The 22946-nt window shown below is 36.0% G+C and overlaps 1 protein-coding gene across 5 annotated transcripts in view; it reads right to left on the minus strand.

Annotated features, from left to right (window-relative positions):
- PCB (Pyruvate carboxylase) overlaps positions 1-22946 on the minus strand; it is a 593745-nt gene that overhangs the window by 476036 nt on the left and 94763 nt on the right. For 4 of the 5 annotated variants that reach the window (XM_090389678.1, XM_090389675.1, XM_090389676.1 and 1 more), the window contains 2 exons: positions 14868-15052; positions 10497-10662 (listed from right to left, as the gene is read on the minus strand). The exons of the other annotated variant lie outside the window; for it this stretch is intronic. In XM_090389678.1, the coding sequence (XP_090245804.1) occupies positions 10497-10662; positions 14868-15052 (351 nt within the window). The remainder of the gene's footprint in view (positions 1-10496; positions 10663-14867; positions 15053-22946) is intronic. 5 annotated transcript variants of the gene reach the window in all.

Here is a 22946-nt window from a genome sequence, read left to right on the forward strand (position 1 = left end):
TCATCTAGACAAGACTGACACAGCATGGATTTGTTAATGGGAAGTCTTGCCTGATGAATTTGATTGCATAGTATGATGTGGTCACAAAGGAACTGGATGCAAAGAATAATTTTGAGATCATATGTTTGGATTTTAGGAAAGCTTTTTATACTGTGCAACATGGAAGACTACTGTACTAATTTGAGCAGGATGGCATTAAGGGGATTTGCTACAATGGATAAAAGGATGGTTGAGTGGGAGAAGACAGTAGTTATCAAAGGACACTGCTTTTCATGGATTAATGCTATTAGTGGAGTCCCCCAGGGTTCTTTTCAGTTTTTTCAATGATATTGATGAAAGTATATCAGGGTTAACGTCTAAGTTTCCAGACAATACAAAGGTCGGTAGGGTTGCTAATGAGAGTAATGATGGTACGTAACTGCAACAGGATCTGAAAAAATTGAGCAGATGGGCTGAGAAGCGGCAACTTAAGTTCAACATTGACAAATGTAAAGTACTGCATATGGGTAGTAGTAACCCCAGAGTAACGTACCAAATGGGTGGTACTACACCCAGGGTAGTGCAGAATGAAAAGGACCTGGGGGTAATTGTGAAGTCAGCATGAAGTTTTCTGAGCAGTGCAGACAGTCTGCAAGAGTAGATCATGGTGTCTTGTCAATGATATACAGGAATTTTGCTAGCAATGATATGGGAGTGATTGTCCCCTTGTATAAGGCAATGGTCAGGCCACACCTTGAGTACTGTATACATGTCTGAAGGTCTCGTTTTAGGAAAGATGTCGAGCTGCTGGAATGAGTACAGAGAATGGCAACGAGATTGGTGAGTGGAACAAAGGGTTGGTGTTACCAAGAAAGGCTGAAGTTCTGCAAATTGCAACTTCTGGAGACTAGGCACCTGTGAGGCAATCTAACTGAGGTGCATAAGACTTTGAATAGATTGAGCAAGCTCAATGCTAATGGGACTCTTCCTCTTGCTCAAATTACTCACCTGAGGGGGTATAAATTCAAATTGATCAAAGACAATTGTAGAATTGATGTGCAGAAATTTGCCTTTAGCCAGTGGGTGGTTGATAGTTGGAACAAAACTTTGATCTGTTGTAGCAGAGGTCAACTTAAATAAGTTCAAGACAGAACTAGACAAACATTTGGAGTAAATGAATGGAAAGGGGTTTTATTTTATTTTATTTCTTTTTTTGGCTGATGCTACAGTAGACTGTCAAAATAACAGCACCCCAAATAACAGCACATTGAGATCAGATGTTTACATATGGCAGATGTTTTGCAGTGCCTAAAAAAGAAAATGGCAAATCACCCGATTACTGTATTTGTTTACGTTCGCCATTTTCAAAGTTAATTCTGTACTGATAGCATGGTTTATACCACTGTTTCACATTTACCCCTCACTATAGATCCTGAAGTTAATAAACCTCATACAGAAAAGAAAAGAAGAACAATATTAAAACTTAGTGACAAACTTGATATAATTCAAACTATTACATTAGGGTCACATTCAAACTATTACAACTGTTAATTCATATACCCATGTGTACTGTGTCTGTAAATTGCATGTGTTCTCTGCTCAATTTGCCTGTTTTGTTGGATTAAACCCCCAGTTTTTGGTGAAAAAAATCTTGCTATCTACGCCTGAGACCCACTAACTCAGCCACGAAGTGAAAAAAGCCTATAAAGTTCCTTGTGTTATTGACCAGATTCAAATCTGGGCCTTTTCTACCTGGTGTAGGGGAGAACAGTGATGATTCCACTGTGCTACCCACGCAAACTAAACTTGATATAATAAAAAAAATAGAAGAGGCATAGGCAGAAGTGTAGCAATGGCAGAATATAACACTGGATCGTCAACATGTTTATGTTTTTTTATGTGCAGTTAATCTCAATCTCTCTATTGCTTATTTGGCCTTATTATTTCTGTATTAAATACATTAAAAATAAAACTTTCTAAGATAACGGATAAATCGAAATAACGGCACCTTGAATCCCCAAAGGTGCCATTATTCTGCAAGTCTACTGTATATAAGCTTGCTTTCTTGCATCATATGTCTCTATTAATGCTAATAGGGTGATCACTCCTTTGTCTCTACTAGAAAAAATTCCTGTACACCACTGGCAAAACCAATGTGAACTGTTCTAGCAGCCTAACTCAAATGCTCAGAGAATTTCATGCCAAACCGTACAATTCAATAACTCTTAAACCTTTTTCATTCTCCACTAATTTGAGTTTGGTACCCTCTAATTGGTTACGTTTTTCTGGGATTGTCTTTGAAATAAAGTACCTTGCATTTATCTGTGTTAAACCTCCACAACCATTTTTCAGGTCATCTTGTTTATCTAGATCTTAAAGTACCCTGATTAATATCATTAACCACCCTGCCCACCTTTGTATCACCCATTTAGACCCTATACTATTTGGAATGATGACTTTTTTTTTTTTTATGTTTGTATTTTATTTATGCAGAATCAACATCTTTCTTATATCAGAATTTCATGATACCATTCCAAACATTTCAAAAGGGTTTTATAATTAACTTAAAATTATTTGGAAAGAAAAATAATTAAATACAAAATGAAAATGTTAAGACAAAGAAAATGGCATTATAATATAGAACCTTTTCCTTATTCTCAACAAAAAATTTAATTTCTTCAAAAATAACAATAAAGTGTAGGTGGGACCATCTACAGTAGAATCCAGATAAGAAATTCCCAAATAATAAGTTTTCCCCTGTTTTCAACTCCACACATTGTAATGTATTATTTTCCCACATAAGTTTTCTGGGTAAACAGTTCATGATAAAGAATACAGTGTATTATTATAAATTTCTATATTTAAATAATTTCTATAAAAAATAATTTCTATATTTAAAAACGTTATTATTAATAACGTTTTTAAATATAGAAATTATTTATTTTTAATATTAAACATTTGTAATTGATCAAGCTAGTGGCCAAGCATCATTTTAATTCAGAGTAAGCCACTGAAGTAGGTGAAAATGGCATCGTTTTTGATACACAGTATCTCATATTGTGATGCCTTTACAATGAGTTGCCCTGATACTGTACTACTGTCCCTCTGTATAAGGCAATGGTCAGGCCACGCCTTGAGTACTGCGTACAGGTGTGGAGGCCTCATTTTAGGAAGGATGTAGATTTGCTTGAGCGTGTACAGAGAAGAGCAACACGATTGGTGAGGGGAATGAAGGGATTCTCTTACCAAGAGAGGCTTAAGTTCTGCAAATTGCAGTGGCTGGAGACTAGGCACCTGCACTGTGATCTGATTGAGGTCTATAAGGCCTTGAATGGGTTGAGCACGCTGAATTCTGATGGGATCCTTCCACTTGTTCAGATTACCAACCTACGGGGACATAAGTTCAAATTAAGAAAGGACAGATGTAGAATAGATGTGCGGAAATTTGCCTTTAGCCAGCGGGTGGTTAATTGCTGGAACAAACTTCCATCTGTCATTGTGGAAGTTGATAGGTTAAATAAATTTAAGGAGGAACTGGACAGGCATTTGGAGGGAATGATGTGATTTTTTTTTTTTTTTTTTTTTTTTTTTGGCTGATGCTGCATAAGCTCCTACACTTGCTTTCTTGCATCATGTGCCACTACTACTACTACTACTTCCAGTAAGCAACACTTAGCCAATGGAGAAGACTAATGTTACTTATTCTCGGCAGATACCACCACCCAGGGGTTGTGGGGTAATGGTATCCACTGAGAATCTATTGGCAAAGTTTTGCCTATTCAAGAATCCATTGTCGGAGCGTTGCTTATTCGAGGTAATTCAATATCAGGGCAACTCGTAAAGGCACTCACAATATGAAATGTAACAAAAACTATGCCATTTCACCTACTTCGGTGGTTTACTACAAACTAAAATGATGCTTGACACTAAATTGTTCAATTAGGCTTTCAATGCTAAAACATTTTTAGTAGAAACATTGTGATATAATGGAACTTACATATTGCAATTGTTTTCATCAATATCCATAATGATTGTGAACAGTTCAGAATTACTGAGTAGATTGTTGCTCTGTCTTATTGTAATTGTGACCTTTTATGGTATGTTGAAACTCCAAAGGAGCTCCTTCTTCCAACTTGGTAATGAGTTTAAGGAACAGAATGTTAAGCAATTAGAAATCCTCAGTTTAAAAATGTTTCCCATAGGCAGAGTAAAATATTTATAAATTCTGAAATAGTACTTAAAAATCATCTTTAACTTATGTATGTGCATCTTTTCATTTTTATTAGTATAGTTAATATTTCCTGCATAAGAAGTTCTAAAATTCTAAGAAGTTCTCCAGTCCCTTGAAAAACTTCTTATCTGGGTTCTACTGAATATATAATTAAATTTTTGTTATTAACATAAAAATATTAAAGTTTCTTTTAAAAGAATATACAGTGGATTCTGGTTATTTGGGCCACCGGTTAATCAGTGCAGCAGTTTATTTGGGGCAAATCTTAAAAAACAGAACCCAATCGAGAAAATAGCCAGGGTTTACTTCACTTAATTGGGACAACATGCCGTTTAATCGGGGCAGGAGACCCACTTGAGATTACCCTACGATTGTCTCCGGCCGTACCACGTAGTATGGTCAGATTTCTGGAGGTCACAACCTTAAAACAATTAGCAGTCACCTGTTTATTGGGCTTTTCTGTTAGTGCAATCTATCATAAACGGATAGTAAACTCGATCTTATTGAATTTGCGATGATACCAACCGCTGGAATTCTGTGGGTTATTATGGTGAAATGTGTTTACACTTCCATGGAATCTTCAATCAAAAAAAAAATTATATTTTCAGAATCTTCTCTTCATTCCTATTTTTAAAGCTTCGTAACTTGTTACTCCGTTCTCACTTGTGCATATCATGTTACTTGCAATTTGTGTGCGCCGTGTTCTTTGTTATTGATTGCTTATCTTTTTACTGTTTTAAATTTTAACCCCCACCCACAAATGTCAGTGAACAGAAATGTCAACTAGTTAGTATGCACATATTACAGTACGTATTAATTATTCCGATTATCACGTATATTCTTCCGAATTTCATGTACGATTTAATTTTTTAATTAGTAAGGTAATAAAGGGTAAATTTATGCTTAATCTATCTTTGCTTTTATAGCCTGTGGATAATATTCCTCCTATTTTCGCTAATTAGAATCGCTGTTTAATAGAATTAAAATTCAATTAATAAATGTGATTACAATGACCGGCGCTTACTACACATCGTATAGTGAACGGTACTTTACTATGGTGAGTCCATCATAACATGATTTGATTGTACACAAGGTATGTTCGTGTCAAATGGCAACTGGGATTTCTCCCATCTCTGCTGTATCGAGGACAGTACACTGTCAAGCCAGAGAATTGAAAGTGTGTGGGCCAAGTCTGTGCAGTGTGATTGTGTTGTGCCCATTGTTTGTCTGGCTTATTGGCCGCCAGGCCCCTAGTGGGGGCTCAACATTGCCCATACATTGCCACATGGAGGCTAGCCAGGTGTGTCCAGTATCACAAGTTGCTCTGGCAGATCCTGCCACCTAGTTTCCTGGGATTTCAATGGCTAGGACATAAAAAAAAAAAAAAAATTACACGTTTGACATTAATGCTTTATGGGATTGCTGTTAGGAAATCACTGGTTGGGGTTGAACGCTAGAGAGATGTGTTAAAAGGCCTAATAAGTCTGGCAAAATTTTGATGTTATTAAATTTAGACATGTGAGGCTATACGCTAGATAAAAGATAGTGTTAGTTGTCTTAGAGATTTACACGAAACCGGTAGAATTTAGACATTGATTAGAATTTGGTGGCATTGTTAAGGGGTGTACTCTGTTGGTTTAGTGAGAGAGGGGGAAAACAGTTAGATGGTTGGTTGGGGATTTATTTGGCGCATCAGCATCTATGGCCATAGTGCACCAAAACACAGATAGAAGAATAGGGACGATAGAGTAGGCATCGCCAAAAAAGGTCAGTGGAGACGAACTCCACCAGGCGAAGTATGGGGCGGAGGCAGGAGGAGACAGAGACCTGTCTCCTCCCTCCCCTGCCTTGGGATGGGGTTTTAAAGGGAACCGGTTTAGAGTACTCAGTTCAGATCGCCAATGGCGTGTTGGCAGCAAAGCCGCAGTATGTCTTTGTCGGTGATGGTTGTCATGTCCATGCAGTGTCGAATCCGGTAAGGTCAAGCTGCCCATCCCACTCTGGGGGTGGGATGTGTCAGCTGGCAGCGGGAACCCACCAGGCAAAGGGGTGGGAGAGACATTTACTTCATTCATAATCTGCATTCTCACTCTACTTTCATTCTTTTTTTTTTTTTTATTATTACTTTTTTCTTATTTTATATATTATTTTTTTCCCCCAAGTTTTACATATACAGTGGTACCTTGGGTCACGAACTTAATTTGTTCTTTGACTCCATTCGCGAACCGAAACAATTTTTCCAATTGAAATTAATGAAAATCCAATTAATCCATTCGCCCACCCCAGAAACAATGTTTTTTGACTTTTTTATGGATTTATGTCTGGCAAAAATACATAATATAAAATATACAGTATAACTTTACCTTTATGGTTGATAGTTGCTGGCACAGGTAGATGGAGGAGGAAGAAGACAACTCCTTCGAAGGAGAGTCCCATTCCATAATAACGTCAGGTATTTCTGATATTTTTTCTCTTGTTTGTATCCTGGGAAGTGGTTCGATTGCTGGCTCGATGGCTGGTGTTTTCAAAAGATAACGATCCAGAGACATTTGTCTTTTTCTTTGTTGGATAATTTTCCGAAAATGGGACATCACATTGTCATTTAAAATGTCCACTACTCTGGTGGTCACACTTTTGTTAGGGTGATGCTTCTCAATGAAAACCTGCACTTCACTCGCTACAAATTTCTTTGATCTCAGCACTTGAAACATGTACCACCTCTTTCTCCTCCTCTCCTGAGTGCTCCTCCTGCATAACTTTCATCTGTTCACATTGCAACTCAACAAGTTCTTCTGTGTTGAGTTCTTGTCTGTGGTCCTCCACCAGCTCCACCACATCCTCCTCTTTGACCTCCAAGCCCAAACTCTTGCCAATGGTCACAATCTCATTTACTAGTTACATCTGTCTCCTTGAAGTCTCTATCAGGCACACAACCTGGCCAAAGTCTCCTCCAGGCAGATTGAAATGTGCGGTTAGAGACATTGTTCCATGCCTTGTCAATGAGGTTTATGCAGTGGAGGATATGGAAGTGATCCTTCCAAAAATCGTGCAGGGTCAAATCCGTGTCGTTGGTCACCTGGAAACACCTGGAAAAAAGAGCCTTTGTATGTAACTTCTTGAAGTTGGAAATTACTTGCTGGTCCATGGGCGGGATGAGAGGAGTGGTGTTAGGAGGCAGAAATCTGACTTTTATGAAGTCATATTCAACATCAAGGTCTTCTTCCATACTTGGAGGATGGGCAGGAGCGTTGTCCATAACCAGCAGACACTTAAGGGGCAAATTATTTTCCTCAAGGTATTTCTTGACAGTTGGCGTAAAAACTTCAGTCAACCACTCCATAAAAAGTAATCTTGTTACCCAAGCCTTGCTATTCGCTCTCCACAATACCAGAAGTTTACCTGTTAGCACTTTATTGCATTTAAAAGCGTGCGAATTTTCAGAGTGGTAAACTAAAAGAGGCTTAATCTTACAATCCCCACTTGCATTAGTGCACAATAAAAGTGTAAGCCTGTCCTTCATTGGTTTGTGGCCAGGAAGTGACTTTTCCTCTTGGGTTATGTAGGTCCTTCTTGGCATTTTTTTCCAAAAAAGTCCCGTTTCATCGCAATTAAAAAGTTGATGCGGTAAGTAATTCGATGCGGTACAAATTCCTCCACATAGGCATCTGCTGCTTTTTTGTCCGAACTAGCTGCCTCTCCAAGCCTAACAACACTATGAATTCCAGTTCGTCGACGAAACTTCTCGAACCAGCCTCTACTTGCTTTAAATTCGTCAATGCTAGCATCACTTGTATTCAGCGTTTTTGCCACTAAATCACCATGCAAAAGTAAAGCCTTCTCCCATATTAGGGCCTCACTAACACTATCTCCAGCAAGCTGCTTTTCATTAATCCAAACTAACAATAATTTTTCTACTTCTTCTAACACTTGAGACCTTTGCTTCGTTAACATAGTCACTCTTTTAGCCACATCAGCCGTCTTTAGTGCATCTTTGCTCTTTAAGATAGAACAGATCATAGATTCAGCCATGTCGTACTGCTTGGCGAGATCAGAAACACAATCGCCATTCTCATGTTTAGTTATTATTTCCTTCTTCATTTCTACTGTAATACGCTTAGGCTTCTTTACACCACTGTCACTAACACTTTTCACTTTCTTGGGAGCCATAATGAGGGTTAATTTAATGCAAAAAAAAAATTGTATCAAGAACAACGCAACGACAAACAATGTTCACAGTACGCAAACCTGAGTACAACTGATGCTGTTCGCGAGCCGAAAACATGGCACCAAAGCCATGTTTGTGCGTTCGTGCGCCGAGGCATTGTTCGCAGGTAGAGTCAAAATTTGTTCGGAAATTGTGTTTGTGACCTGAGGTATATATATATATATATTTTTTTTTTTTATTATTATTTTTTTTTCATTCACACCCATTCATCTTCTCACACACCAGGGGGGGGATGCAATGATGTGTAATATTTTTTTTTTTTTTTTTTTTTTTGGTAGTTGTTGGCACATCTGCTTCTGTGGCCATAATGCACCTCCCAAGGTTTTTGCAGTACTTTGATCCAAGCCCGAGGCAGGATTCGAACCCGCGACCTTTGGGTTGCCAGGCACTTTACCCACCCGGCTAGCCCGGTTGGCGATGTGTAATATAAATTTAAATACCAATTAAAACTAGGGTTAACTAGCATTTATGGTTTGTGTTCTTTTTCTCACACACTTATTTTCATTCATTCTTCTAGCTCTCATTTCATTTATTCAACTCTTGCTTTCTGCACTGCACTCTGGGCATCTCAACTTACTGTTATTCTTCATTTGTGGTGCAGGCCTAGCTGCAAGTTTTTTTTTTTTTGCAGGTCAGCAGAGAATGCAGTGATAGTATTTGTGGTTAGTAAATGTTTGTTAGTATATATAAAGTAGTGTAAGTTATTTTTAACTTTGTATTCTTTCAGCCAATTACATTTGCTCTTCCATTCGCTCTCTCTTTCCCTCATGCTAAGTCACTCTTTCTTTCACCAAAACTGTCATTTATTCCCATTTACCATAATTCCTAGTTCACTCAGTGACCAACCTATTCATTCTGTCTTTCATTCTCATTCATTCTACATTGCATCCCCTTGTTACCAGCTTACTGATATTTTTCAGCTAATCTGCTTCCCTGGCTGCCTGTACATGTTATGTTATTATTATTAGCCATATGGTGCAAGGAAGCTTGAGGCTTATGCTGCACCAGCCAAAAAAAAATTTCTGAATTACCCTGAGAGAGAGAGAGAGAGAGAGAGAGAGAGAGAGAATAACAGTCACAAGTAAAAGGGAAGGGAATCACCAAGAAAGAGAAGAATGATGATATCCAGCTCAGGACCCTGGGTCTGCCAAGCCCATACTCACCAGATGTGAGCCCTTGGGGAAAATATACCACACTTCACATAAACATCATTGTTGGCGAAGTGGGATTCATCTACACCACTGTGGATAGCAAAGTGGTTATAATGGCTGTTCTTTCACACCGGGTGGAAAAGGTCAGAGTTAAAATCCTGTTTATGGTACGAGAAATTTTTAGGAGTTTTTTTTTTCACAACGTGGTTGAATTAGCCAGCAATGGTTGCTTGGTTTTTTCTCCCTAACCCTAAAATTCAGGTTTTTCGTCAAGTAGACATCGATACCACTGAAGAATAGACAATTACATGCACTATACTTATTCTCAGCAGATGCCAAGAATAAGTATAGTGCATGTAATTGCTTTTAAGTTAAATCTTTTACTCAATAAACCCTGTAATTTCAAAATAGTATGTAATTATTTTGAATATGGATGACCTAATTTTATATTTTTTAAACATTTTAGGCTAAAATACATTTTAAATTTCTAAAATTAAATTAAATTATAGTACATGAAAGAAGAAAAGTCAGTGAAATCCATAAAAATCCAATACCGAGCCTTATTTTTATATACATACACACATGCAAAGTTATTACTCAGTGGATTAAAGGTAAAATATGAAAATTTATTAAGTTTCTTTTATTTAATTTTATTCACTTTGATTTCAATTTCATTGCAATATAATTTAACATTAGAGAAAGATGAGCAGTAGATAATACATAAAAGTCGAAATCCATATCATTTTAACAAATCATAATGGCAGCATGACAAGGTTAAAATATTAATGTAATTATTATATAAAATAATAAATCAATTAGAACAATAATCAAATGATTATGAAATAGCAAATTTCTTGAAATACGTTAATAAATACCAAATTACTGTGAATACAAAATTAAAAGTCACAACCTGCATCCAACGCAGACTTCCTAGCTGAAACTTTGTCCCCCATCATTTCCATAACTGAGGGTGATGGACCAATGAAGCGAATTCCAGCTTCAAGACACGCCTGGGCAAATTCCGCTTGTTCTGAGAGAAAACCATAACCCGGATGTATAGCATCCACTTCATTTTCCTTTAAATGAAAAGCATGGAAACCTATTCGTAACAACTAAGAAATATGCATAATAACAAGGGAAAAAAAATTAATTTAAAAATTTATATAATCAGCAACTTTGTGAAATATGAACATCTTATCTGTACAACAAAACATTAACGAACATGAGTTGGTAAAACCTCATTAACAACTTATGCAAATTAATGTTGTATAGCTTTCACATACAGGTGTCCCTCGCTTAACACTAATAATTCATTCCGGAAAAACAGTGCTAAGTGAATCAGAGCTAAGAGCGCCGTATTCCCACAAGGCAACGTATGTATTTATGAGTTGCGTTCTATGCCATAGGATATTTCCTAATCAATAATAAACAGTAGTGAAAAGACACACAAATGTTGGTCAAAATATTTAATATTCAAAAATGTGTACATATAAAATATTCTGCATTACATACATATATAATTATGTGGTAAGTAACTATATAACTTTATAATCAAAATTAAACTTAAAATGTCAATTAAAATCATGAATTTATTAATCCGATGGCCCTGGGCTGTCAAGTTTTCGTATCTTTGGTCGATTTTGGGTTGTAGTTTGGCCCTCTTCCTGGTAAACTAAAAGTGGTTTTAATTTAAAACACCCGCAGCCTTACCACCACCACCCAACAATAAAGTCAACCAATCCTTCGCTGCTTTGAAGCCTGGCATGTTTTTTTTCTTCTTTCAATAATAAACTTCTTTTAGGCATTCATTTCCAAAAAAGTCCTGTTTCATCTATATTAAAAACTTAAGTATAACACTCCTTTCAATAATTTTAACAAGTTCTTTTTTGAAACTTTCGGCTCCTTCTTGATTTGCACTAGATAAAGACAAGTTAGCTGCTCCCTGGATTTTAAATCTTTTTAACCAGCCCTTACTAGTTTTAAATGGTTCCACATGTTTTTCTGAGGTGAGCTTCCTTCAGATCATCACATAGGTTAATTGCTTTTTCTTTAATAATATTTAACTTAATGGAATTCTGCATTGGATATTATCTTCAATAAAATTATTTAGAGGTCTGTCCATTTCAATCATAATAGATAGCCTGTTTAGTTGCTTGCAGTGGAACAGATGTCTTTCCCTCTACTAAAATTAATTCTTTATAATCATTCTTGCAGTTAAACCTGCCAGTCCTAAGTTATTGTACACATCTACTTGTTGTTGACCAGAATCGATTCATTTCAAAACGTCTAATTTAATTTTCAAATTCGTTATTTTTCTTACCTTTATAGTCTTTGTACCGCATGCAGATGCTGTTGCTTTTTCATTCTTATTTGCAATTATTAACTCTTTGAAAATATAACTGCATTGCATTAATTATGATAGTGTTCAAGTAAACTGTCCATTAAAAACAATGTCTAACACTGTAATGACTAGACTCCAAATACATGCATATAACACAAATATTACAAGCAATATACTTGATCATTTTTTAAAAAATTGATCTCAGCACTACGTAACAAGTCACTGCACTGCAATTAAATTAGTGTGGGAGAAAATTTCACCGAGCATGTGAAAATTTCTGAAGTCAGCGGGGGAAACATTTTAATGCTGTTTTGCTATTCATTATGGATTTCATCCCTACAAGAATAATTTCACTTACATGATCTGAGCAAACACTGGCATCAGAAAATTTAAACAGCCTCATGCAATGCCCAACATAAGAGACTGAAAATGGCGTGAGAGAAAGGCTCCATTGGAAAAGAAACCATCACAAAGTTGTGATCTGAGGTGCTAACGGGACCACTCACCTCAACTGTGAACTTAGAAGGGCTGTTCATATGATAAAGATGAAGCGTGTGATCCAAAGATATGAGGTTGATTAAGGCTGTCTGGTATTCTGTTAGGAAAATGAACAATCTGTGCGGGGTGATTAGAAACTGCAAAAGACTCAGCATCTCAACCAGCTGGGTCCATAGGACTGGAAAACAGAAGCCAGTTGGAGTAGCCAGTTTTCTATTAAGTAATGTAAGGATAAAATCACCAAGGAAAATTATCTCTCAGTTAGGAAAGTTGGACTATAGAAAGTCAAGTTTCAAAGAGTTAAGTGATTAGTGGAGTTGAAAGAACGATAGAGGCAACAGATGAATGGAGTAGAGATTTTAAAATGGAGAATATCGAAAAGAGGAGATTTCAAATTACTAAGTCTCTGACATAGAATATCAGAGCACACATATGCACAACTACCACCTTTGAAGAGAAAGGAATCATATAGCAAACAATAAGGACAACTGAAATGAGATGTGCAGTCAACCAGTAAGAAAGTAGGGCTTGGCAGAGTGTAAATGGATATAGGCATCGAGAGTGGAACTGAGACCTTGTATATTTGTGAAATGAATGAGGAAGTGTTTAGGAAGTTTAGATCTTTTGTGCAGATAAGTTCGATCTATTAGTTTGACTATGGTTGGTTGGTGTAATTTGGTGCGCTGACAAGGCTGTCATAATGCACCATTACTATGGTTTTGGATTATTCAATTTCTTCTTTGTAAAATAACATTACAGTTCTCAGATCTACACATTAGATATTGTTGGAGCCTGAAATGTGTTTTGTTGAATAAGAGTCAATATCAGTCTTTCTTTGATCCTACTACCTCAAATTTGGATATTCAAGGAAAAATTTTTTTATGGTTAATCTGTTGCAGTTAGACATCATGGAGGGAGGGTTTCCTTTGAGTCAGAATGCTTGAATGATATGTGTATTTCCAATCCTTAGTCTAGTTAACTTCTCTTTGTGACTGTTGTGAGCAAATCATTCAGTTTAATTTTCAGTTTGTTTGCTCCTGTCAGAAGTTTGCCATTAGACACCTGCTTCTATATATTAAAGTTTTGAGGTCTTTTGATGATACTTTGAAATATTCTTAACTTATAAGCACATTTCAAAGTACCATCTGCTGCTTCAACTCCTGGATATTCCAGATTGAAGCAGCAGACCTGGATACTGTGCTGAATACCTGCATGTCGTGGTATCCAGCACATTTTAATACTGAAATTTTGGTTTTCTGCAACTGCTGTTAACAGAGCAATACATTGGAGTGTTGGATGGTTCATGTGTTTCAAAGGCATGGAGAGTACAGTATATATAAATCATTCCAGTTTCGTTGGAATTTCAGTTTTATTTTTCTATGGAAGAATTTGATTGTTGTTTGGATTGACATTTGTTATGCAGTATCTACTGCATTTTTGTGAAAGTTTTTATATTTGTTTGTAATCTTCCTGATTATCAGTGTGATCATCAGGAAGACTGCTGATACTCCTGCATGGATTTCTGAGTCATCTGTGTATAATGGTACATGATTGTTGAATTGCATTCAGTGGCTTTTAGCAAGTCTAAAAGCAACTGTGCAATTGAACTTTTTTATTAAGTAATATAAGGATAACTCACAGAGAACATCAATCATTCCATGGTATCTTTACTATATTGAGGTTATATGATATTAGCAGGTCTGAGTCTGATATTCAGTGGTTCATTACAGTGTTCGCATTTGGCATACAATAAATTACATTTTGCTGGAGAGGCCTTCATCCTGCAGTGGATTGAAAATGGCTGATGATGATGATGATGAAATTACATTTTGGCTCAACGAGTGTCATCCACATGTAGAAGGAAATGAATAAAACTGATCCAGAAACAAATTAATAGTGACAATCCAGAAGCAAATGAATGGCGATAGTTCATTCACTTCTGTACCTAGGCTGTGTACAGATGATGCATAGAAAGCTGTGTAGATCAACTTTGCTCCCACTGTATGGATAACAAACAGATATAGATTTAAGGCTACATGGTGCACTTCTGCAATGAGTCATATTGCTCCATAATCTTTGATCTGGAAACTGCTTTGTATAGATTCATTAGTCTCTCACAGTGTTGCAGAGAGAGAGAGAAAAGGACAGACAGACAGAGTGATATTTAACCATGTCATGAAATTAATGTTGTAATGCAATCATACAGTGCAATCATGCTCTAGAATGTTCTTTGACATTTTGGTAATTTTTTTTAGAAAATTATATTCCAATTCCAATCAGGAATTGGAATATATGATTCAATATTTTGAAACTAGTTTTAATCTTATCTCTAAATTTCTTTCCTAATTAACACAGACAGAGGAATCATTCTTCAAAACATCCAAAATAAGCCGAACTCTTGCATAATCACTAATTTCAATACTTCATGATGCTATTCTTTACCTTTGCAATGGTTATAATTTCTGGAATATTTAAATAAGCTTGAACAGGTGGCAGTCCTTTACCAATCAGATAAGATTCATCTGCCTTCTGCCGATGCATATGCATTTTGTCCTGCTCTGAATAGACTGCGACGGAACGAATGCCTAATTCAGTACATGCTCGGAAAACTCTTATAGCTATTTCACCTACATTAACATAAAAAAAAAAAAAAAAAATTTTTTTTTAAATTTATAGTTTGGTATAAACATATATATTTAAAATATTATACAGATTAGCATTTAAATAAATATCAAGCGTAATGTAACAATGGGAATAAAGGTTCATATAATTATAAAAAAAATTGTGTTCCAAGCACGCATAGTGGAAGTTCAGTGAAACTTCTTCAGAATCTTTTATTTCAATGTTACAGTGGTTTAACATTTCACAAGAGTATTAAAGTTTTCACAGATCTCTCCTTTCTACTCAATGGAGGTGGTTTCAGTGGTTGCATTGCCTGTATACCTTACAATGCTCACTATTAGTCTTCGTGGTGTTGAATTATACATAATTATAAATTTTTTTTCCCATCAAAATTTATGAAATATGGTAGAGAATGACGAAAGAGATGTTTTGGCCTTTAGATTTTTAAAATCAGACTCCTAGAAGCCAAAATATAGCTATTTAAAATGTAAATGCGCATGCATTACAATTACACCATGGTTGCACTGCAGAGGTACTAACTTGTAGTTTTACAAGTTTATTACAAAGTTTTTACAGATCTCTCCTTTGTAATCAATGGAGGTGGTCGCATTGCATGTATATATGCTCTATACCTGCAGTCACCAACCTTTCAGACCTCACAGACCACTAAACTCAATTTTGAATCCCGTGGACCACTACCATGATTTTTTCCATAAAAGAAACATTCTAAATATGAAATGGTACATACACTTGTTTTTGCACTCCAAGTTATTTGCAAAAAATTGGATATCATTAATGTTAATACAGTATGATTAATAATATAATGGCCTTATAATGATAAAAAAAATATATAATAAATAAATGCAGATATATTCATTATGAAAAATGCAAAAAAAAAACATTTTAAATTTCATTTTATTAAAAAAAGAATTAACAGAAACAGTTAATATTAACAATTATCAAATATCAAGTGCACCTCGACGTAGAGGTGTATAAAGGATTAATTATAGCAAAATAATCAGTGTGACATTTGTTGCTGCTTGTTTGAAATAAGCTGTTGGATTCTTGGCTCCAATGACATTACTGCAACACGGAGAGCCGTTTGTATTTCTAGCCAACAGCGGTACTTGTTTTTAATTGCCGTAACTAATGAAAATGTCTTTTCACACATATATGTAGTTGCGAATGGAATTAAAATTTTGATGGCCTTTTCACTCAGCACTCTTTACTCACTTTTTACGGAAAGCCAAAAATGAGATCTTGTTAGGGACGAGTGGAATTTACCTTTGAGACTGTCGTCGGATGATAGATCGATTAGGCTATCTTTTTCTTTCATGTTCAAATTACTATCCTCGATTTTCGCCGATAATGGATGTACCATCCACATATTTCCGTGTCTGGGGCCCTCTTCCTTTGGGTAATAACGACCAAACGAGTCAGTGAGCGACTGTAAGTGCAATCGAACAAGAGTTATTACATGTCAGTTGACATCCTTCTGTTTCATATAATCATCAAAATTTGGGAACATTTGCAGATCTTCTTCAGCCAACCGTGTTTGCCACAGCAATATCTTCCTTTGAAATGCATCCGTTTTGCCTCGCAGTGTGAACACGTCTAAGCTGTCCTTGCAAGGGTGTATTCAGCTCGTTTAACAGAGAAAAAATATCTGCCAGGTATGCAAGCTTGGCTAGCCAATCATTGTCGGACAAGAGATCATGGAACCTTGAATTATTTTGCTGCTGGAAGAATAACTTGACTTTGTGGCGCAGGTCGAACAATTGGGTTAGTACTTTACCCGTCGACAGCCATCTCACCTCAGCGTGAAGAAGAACATGAGTATGCTGAGAGCCCATTTCTTCACAAAGTGCCTCAAATATTCGAGAATTGAACGCTTTGTGGCGAATTTCTTTTACAATTTTAATTACATCAGAGAGTACTTTGTGCAGTTCTGGAGATAATCTTTTCGCCACAAGTTGCTCACGATGTATAATACAATAAGTAAACAAGATGTCTGGGCGTCCAACGTCTTTCACTTTTGCAACAACTCCTGAACGATGTTGAGTCATGCTTGCGGCACAGTCTGTGCATATCCCAAAAATCCTGTGTTTCAGGAAATAACCATTAAGTGCATTGAAAATTTCAGAGCCTGTTGTTCTACTCGACAAGATTAGTGAACAAAGGAGTTCTTCCTTTAATTCTCCTTGGCAATCAAACCTCACAAAACAAAGAACTGCCTTGTTAGTTATGTCTGTTGATTTGTCAAGAATTTTTCACAAGTGCAATCACTTGATTTTCAATATCTTCGGCCATGTCTTCAATTCTGCGCTTCACAGTGTTAGCGGACATAGGAATTCCTTTCAGTTTCTGGACAGCCTGTTTCCCCAAAACCTCTTCACAGGCTTGTAACAAGCAAGGCTTAATTCTTCTCCAATTGTATACGACTTTTTACATCTCGCGATTTGAATTGCTATCAAATAAGATTTTACTAAGGACTTATCTTCAACAATCATTGTTGCTAATGAACTTTTTTGCTTTGCAAATTTTCACGCATCCTTTGGAAGTATTCATATGGCTTTTTAGCTAAATCTGGGTGTTTTGACTGCAAGTGCCTGCCGAGTTTCGAAGGTTTCATGGCATCAGTGGATAAACGCTCAGAACATATAATACAAAGGGGTCGTGGATACAGTTCACTTCCAGGTTCTTGAATAAATCCAAACTTCAAGTAGTCCGCATCATATTTTCTTGAAACTTTGAACTTTTCCTTCTCTCCGCCTGCAGTTCTAATGTCCTTCCTGATGATGCCTTGTGGTGGCTGCGGAGGATGATTCATTAATCAACTCATGATAACGCGATGTATTACCTAAGAAGCGCAAAATGCTTGCTTGTTTTTTCTCACTCATTGGGGTTATTTTATTTGAATCTAAAACCAAACAAGAAATAAGATAGTTATCAAACTCAAGCTCTTTGATGCCATTAAATATCACACTGTGCACAGTTAAAATAAAAATATCACTGGTCACTTACCTAAGAACTGCGAACCGTGCCGTGCCTAGGCTATCGATAAGAAATAGAAATAGTTTTCTATATTTTTTTACAATAACAGCATCGCTAATACCGGATATTGCACTGGGCCTTTTATAAACATGCAATGTAATAAGGCAAAAATTGCAAAAAAGTAGAATCAGAATATAATGAAACATTTTAATAAACACGAAAATTGCAAATATATTCAGATTACTCTGCAGACCACCGAAATTCTCTCACGGACCACTGGTTACCAACCACTGCTCTATACAACGCTCACAATTAGTCTTTGGCATATTGAATTATAAATTTTTTTCTGTCAAGATTTATGAAATACGGTAGAGAATGACGAAAGAAATATTTTAATTTTTAAATTTAAAATATATCCCTAGCACGGCCATGGTATAACTCACACATGTGCGAGTTACACCGTGGCTGTGCTGTAGGGATACTGCTACATACATCACTGTTATGTGTGTCACTCATGCCTGGTACAGGCATGAGTGACACCATTTTACCAAAGTGGTAAAATGGTAGGGCAATGAATCATTTCATGTTGCATTTTCGTGGCGATTTTTCTCAATCCATGGACGAGTTATTCCCATGTTAAAACTGCCTGGGGCACACCTAAAGAAGTACAGTAAACCAATTTTGCAATAAAAGGTATAAGAACAAAAATTACTAAGCTAAATTTTGAATGTAAATAATACTGAAAAATACTAAAATAAACATTAAACCCCCCCCCCCTTTTTTTTAAATCTCCATTGGCTATGCAGCAATTACAGTATTTTTACATCACAATCTTCATCACACAATGTCAATAAATCACCACAATGCCAGAGCATGATGAATCCTAGGTACCAAAGTGGCTTGTCTAACAATGAGTGTAAAGCATTTTTCTAAACTACTGTTCAAAGATTTGTCTTCACATATTGAAGGTTTTAACGTTTGCACTTTGTTTGAAGTCATAACAAAAGACCAAATATGAAAACACCAAAAAAGTCACAAAAAAAAGCAGATAAGTAAGCCAAGTGCAAATTCAAAATAAACTCTGGAATTCGAAACTGAATTTGAACTAACTGTTAACAAATAAAATTATCATATATACAAAATATTTTTATGGTATTCATAACCCAGTGATAGTGCTGTGTCACCTGCCAGGCTCTGAGAAAATATATTTAATCCTGGTGACTCACTGGCTGAGGGGTAAGTAGCTGTTGCCCAATGTAAGTAGCTCAATCAATCCTCAAAAAACAAAACTAATGGAGTTTTCCCTCAAACCTACTCCTACAATAATAGCCCCAACATGCGACTGAATGGTAATATCTGCCACTGCTACCCACGCAGATTTGGGGATGGTATTTGACCCAAAACTTCACTTCTATGCTCGTGTAGACAAGCTCACATCCAGAGCCACTTCTCTTCAATGGGCAACTAAACTGCAATTAATTTATGTCAAGGATCCTCAAATAATTAGGAAATTCATTAGGATAGTAATTTATTCTCCATTCGTCTGTGCCGCTGAAGTGTGGGCATCAGCAGCTATTACAATGAAGAAGCCAACCCTCGATGCAGAATTCTGGCTCCTTAAATGGGCTAACTGGAAAGCGTGCTTCCCAGTGCAGGACAGAACTACAACCTTAGCTACTTCACTGTGGATGCAGCGACTACCTGGTATTATTGAAGTACAGTGACTGGTAGCCACAGTTAAGATGGTCACAGACCAAATCTCAACACAGTCCATTTGGGATTCATGCTACAGGAGAATACCCAAGCCAGAACTTCAGTCAACCCTGATGACCTGCACGAAACATTGGAGACATATCTCAGATTGCTTCCCCCAAATCAAATGCTAACATTTGATTGGGGGGGGGGGGGGAAGTACAGCACCTTGATGCCGATTTGAATAAGTTCTGCTCCAATAAAACCTATAGGAAAAAGGTCTTAACAGCCCGAATTACAGGAGGATTCATAATAACATGTTACATAAATTTTTACGTTTATTCGTTGTGTACATAATTATTTAATTCTTATGTGAGCCCCTGGCCTTTGGCCATGACAGATGCAACTTTACTTATCTATCTATATTGTATTAATCTAGTTGCAATAAAGTGTCTCTCTCTCTCTCTCTCTCTCTCTCTCACACAAACCATTAGCATGCAAGAAACTGCAAAATAAATTATGCATCCCACTTCATTTTAAATTTGTCAAGATTCTAGCAATGGCTGACATACATAGCCATAAATGCTTTAGTACTAATAGTACTGCATGAATAAAAGGAGTATATGAAACAAATCAATAGTTTTCCAAAACACTTTAGAAAGGTTTTTATCCATTTATAATTTCACATGGCTAACTAAATTCAGACATAAGTTCAATAATCTCATGTCTGGGCTTTTATTACAGTTAACCTTTGAGATTGCATAAAAAAAACTCATTACTCCATTAACTCATTAACAATTACTCCAAATTATTAAATTGTTAAAAAAAAAAAAAAAAAAAAAAAACTGTTATTGGGTTCACATTACGATATTTTCACTATCCAATGGTGCCTCTGGAATGGATTAATATCGTAAAGCGGAGGCACTGTATTGTATGGCTACGAGCGTGGTTTGAAATGCAGTATTTATGAATGTTTAATATACATTCTTTGCAATTAATGTTCATACAGTTGTGTCCCCATATCCGCTGATGCAGTTACCCACGATTAACCATGGAAAAAAACAAAAAAAAACATAAAATGTACTATTCTTGTGTCCAATATGATGCTTCCCTTTATTTTTTACAATGTCATGTGTTGTTCGGTTACCAACATTATAATGGTTCTTTAGAGATTTAGCAGATGCACCATTTTCAAGCTTTTGAATAATTTCAAGTTTTTGTTTAATTTGAAAGCACAACTCTTGTGTTTGCCCATCATTTTTGCGATTTCTAAACAAAAAAAAAAAGTTACTATAAAAAAAAAAAGTCCTGACATAAATGACAAAAAAAATTTCTTCCTTTTGCGATGTAACAGAACACAACAATTGATGCGACGCACTAACCATTTGGTCTCTTCTTTTTTGTTTTGAGCATGAGGTGTGAAGACAGCGGGGGTTGCAAGATAATAGGTAACTAACCTCCCAATGGAGACTTATAATGCTGGTTCTTGTCGCTTATTTACGACTCGCAAAATATCTGTTTATACCTATACTAGTTAGTACTTGAATTTTATGATTTTTGGTTCATTTTTTTTTAATTTGGAGTCTTGAAATGTCCCAGTTAATCCAATTCCAGTAAATTGAGAGTCTGCTGTACTTTATTATTACTGTATTTAATGTTGGTAATGTCTTAACTGTTAATTTAATGTTGTGTTAATTTATCAATTAAACTTTATTATACGTATACAGTAAACCCCCGCTATTCGCGGTCGCTGATTTAACATAAAATGAAACCTAAAAAAATGTGAATTTTAAAGCATCGTGAACATTTTCCGCCATAAAAAAACATGGGCATGGCTAAAATTTTCTTTCCCGGTCAAAACAGCGCTTGGTGGGTGGGGGGAGAGGGGATGACAAAATCGCGAGCCTGGATGTTTCTCGCTAATCCATGTTCAGTATGTGTTATGCGCTTGCCATGGAAGGTTTCGTCGTTTGTTTTTAATTTATATGCTTTTAAAATTGAATAAATTTATCAATTTATAAATTGATATGCTTACAAAATTGATAAATTACCATTTTGCAGTTTAAAACAGACTTTTTCGAGTGTGTTAACAGAATAAAGTGACTTTATTTGGACAAGTTCTTTCTAACCCGTACAAAAATATGGCTACAAATAACAAGGGAAATGTGAATGTGAAATTATCAAAGAAGGTGATGACATTGGCGAATAAAATTGAGTTATTAGACAAAATTTCTAATGGTGAAAGTGTCTTCTCAGTGGCAAAACATTATAAAATCAATGAGTCGATGGTACGATCAATCAAGAAATCGGAAGAAAAAATCCACCATAGTGTCCGTGAAAATGCACTAATTGCTTAAAACATTTGATCAGTAACTCGTGATGTTAAATTAGAAAAAAATGGAAAAGCTTTAAATCTGTGGATAGAAGACCGAACTCAAAATAAAATTCCTTTAAGTTCACTCATCATTCGTGAAAAGGCAAAACTCCTTTATCAACACTTAAGCGAAACTGGTAATAGCACTGGCGGATAAGTTATTTTAGTTAGCAAAGGCGCTGGTTTGAAAGATTTGTTTGAAATTTCTAATAAATATTACATTTAATATTAAATTGTTTCTTATTTTCATTTCGATGCCATATGCTTGCATTTCACTATGTACTGTCTATGTACATAATCATATTATGAAGGTACCTATAATACATACATAGACAAAATTTTAGACTAGTTTTTCTTATATATTTCATACTTTGGAACGGAACCCCTTTATTACTATAGGAGCCATAACTCAGTATTCGCGGCATTTCTCACTTTACTGTATATGTACAAGAAAATCATATTATATATGGGGTCAGCAGGTGTTCGCTTATATCCGCAATTTCAGCCATCCACAGTAGGTCTTGGAACATATCCCCCACGGATACAGGAGTCTTACTGTATTTTTGATTTTGTTGATACTTGAAAAAAAAACTCTTAAACCCAGGAACCCTTAAAGCAGGAACTGCCTGTATTGCTTTTAATCAAACTGACATGTTTTCCACCATCCAAAAGTTTCTCAAAGTTCATTATGATAAAATCCACTATGTGGATATTATCATAAAAAATAAGAGAAATTCTGATAGAGTGGCCATGAACAATAAATCATCTAATCCCAGTCATTTTCATGTAGTGAATTTTACAACTTGGGAGGGGAATAAAAGGATGTAACTGATTTCATT

This window comes from Mastigoproctus giganteus, chromosome 2, assembly GCF_048544385.1.
Source record: "Mastigoproctus giganteus isolate SK-2022 chromosome 2, ASM4854438v1, whole genome shotgun sequence".
Lineage (NCBI taxonomy): Eukaryota > Metazoa > Arthropoda > Arachnida > Uropygi > Thelyphonidae > Mastigoproctus > Mastigoproctus giganteus.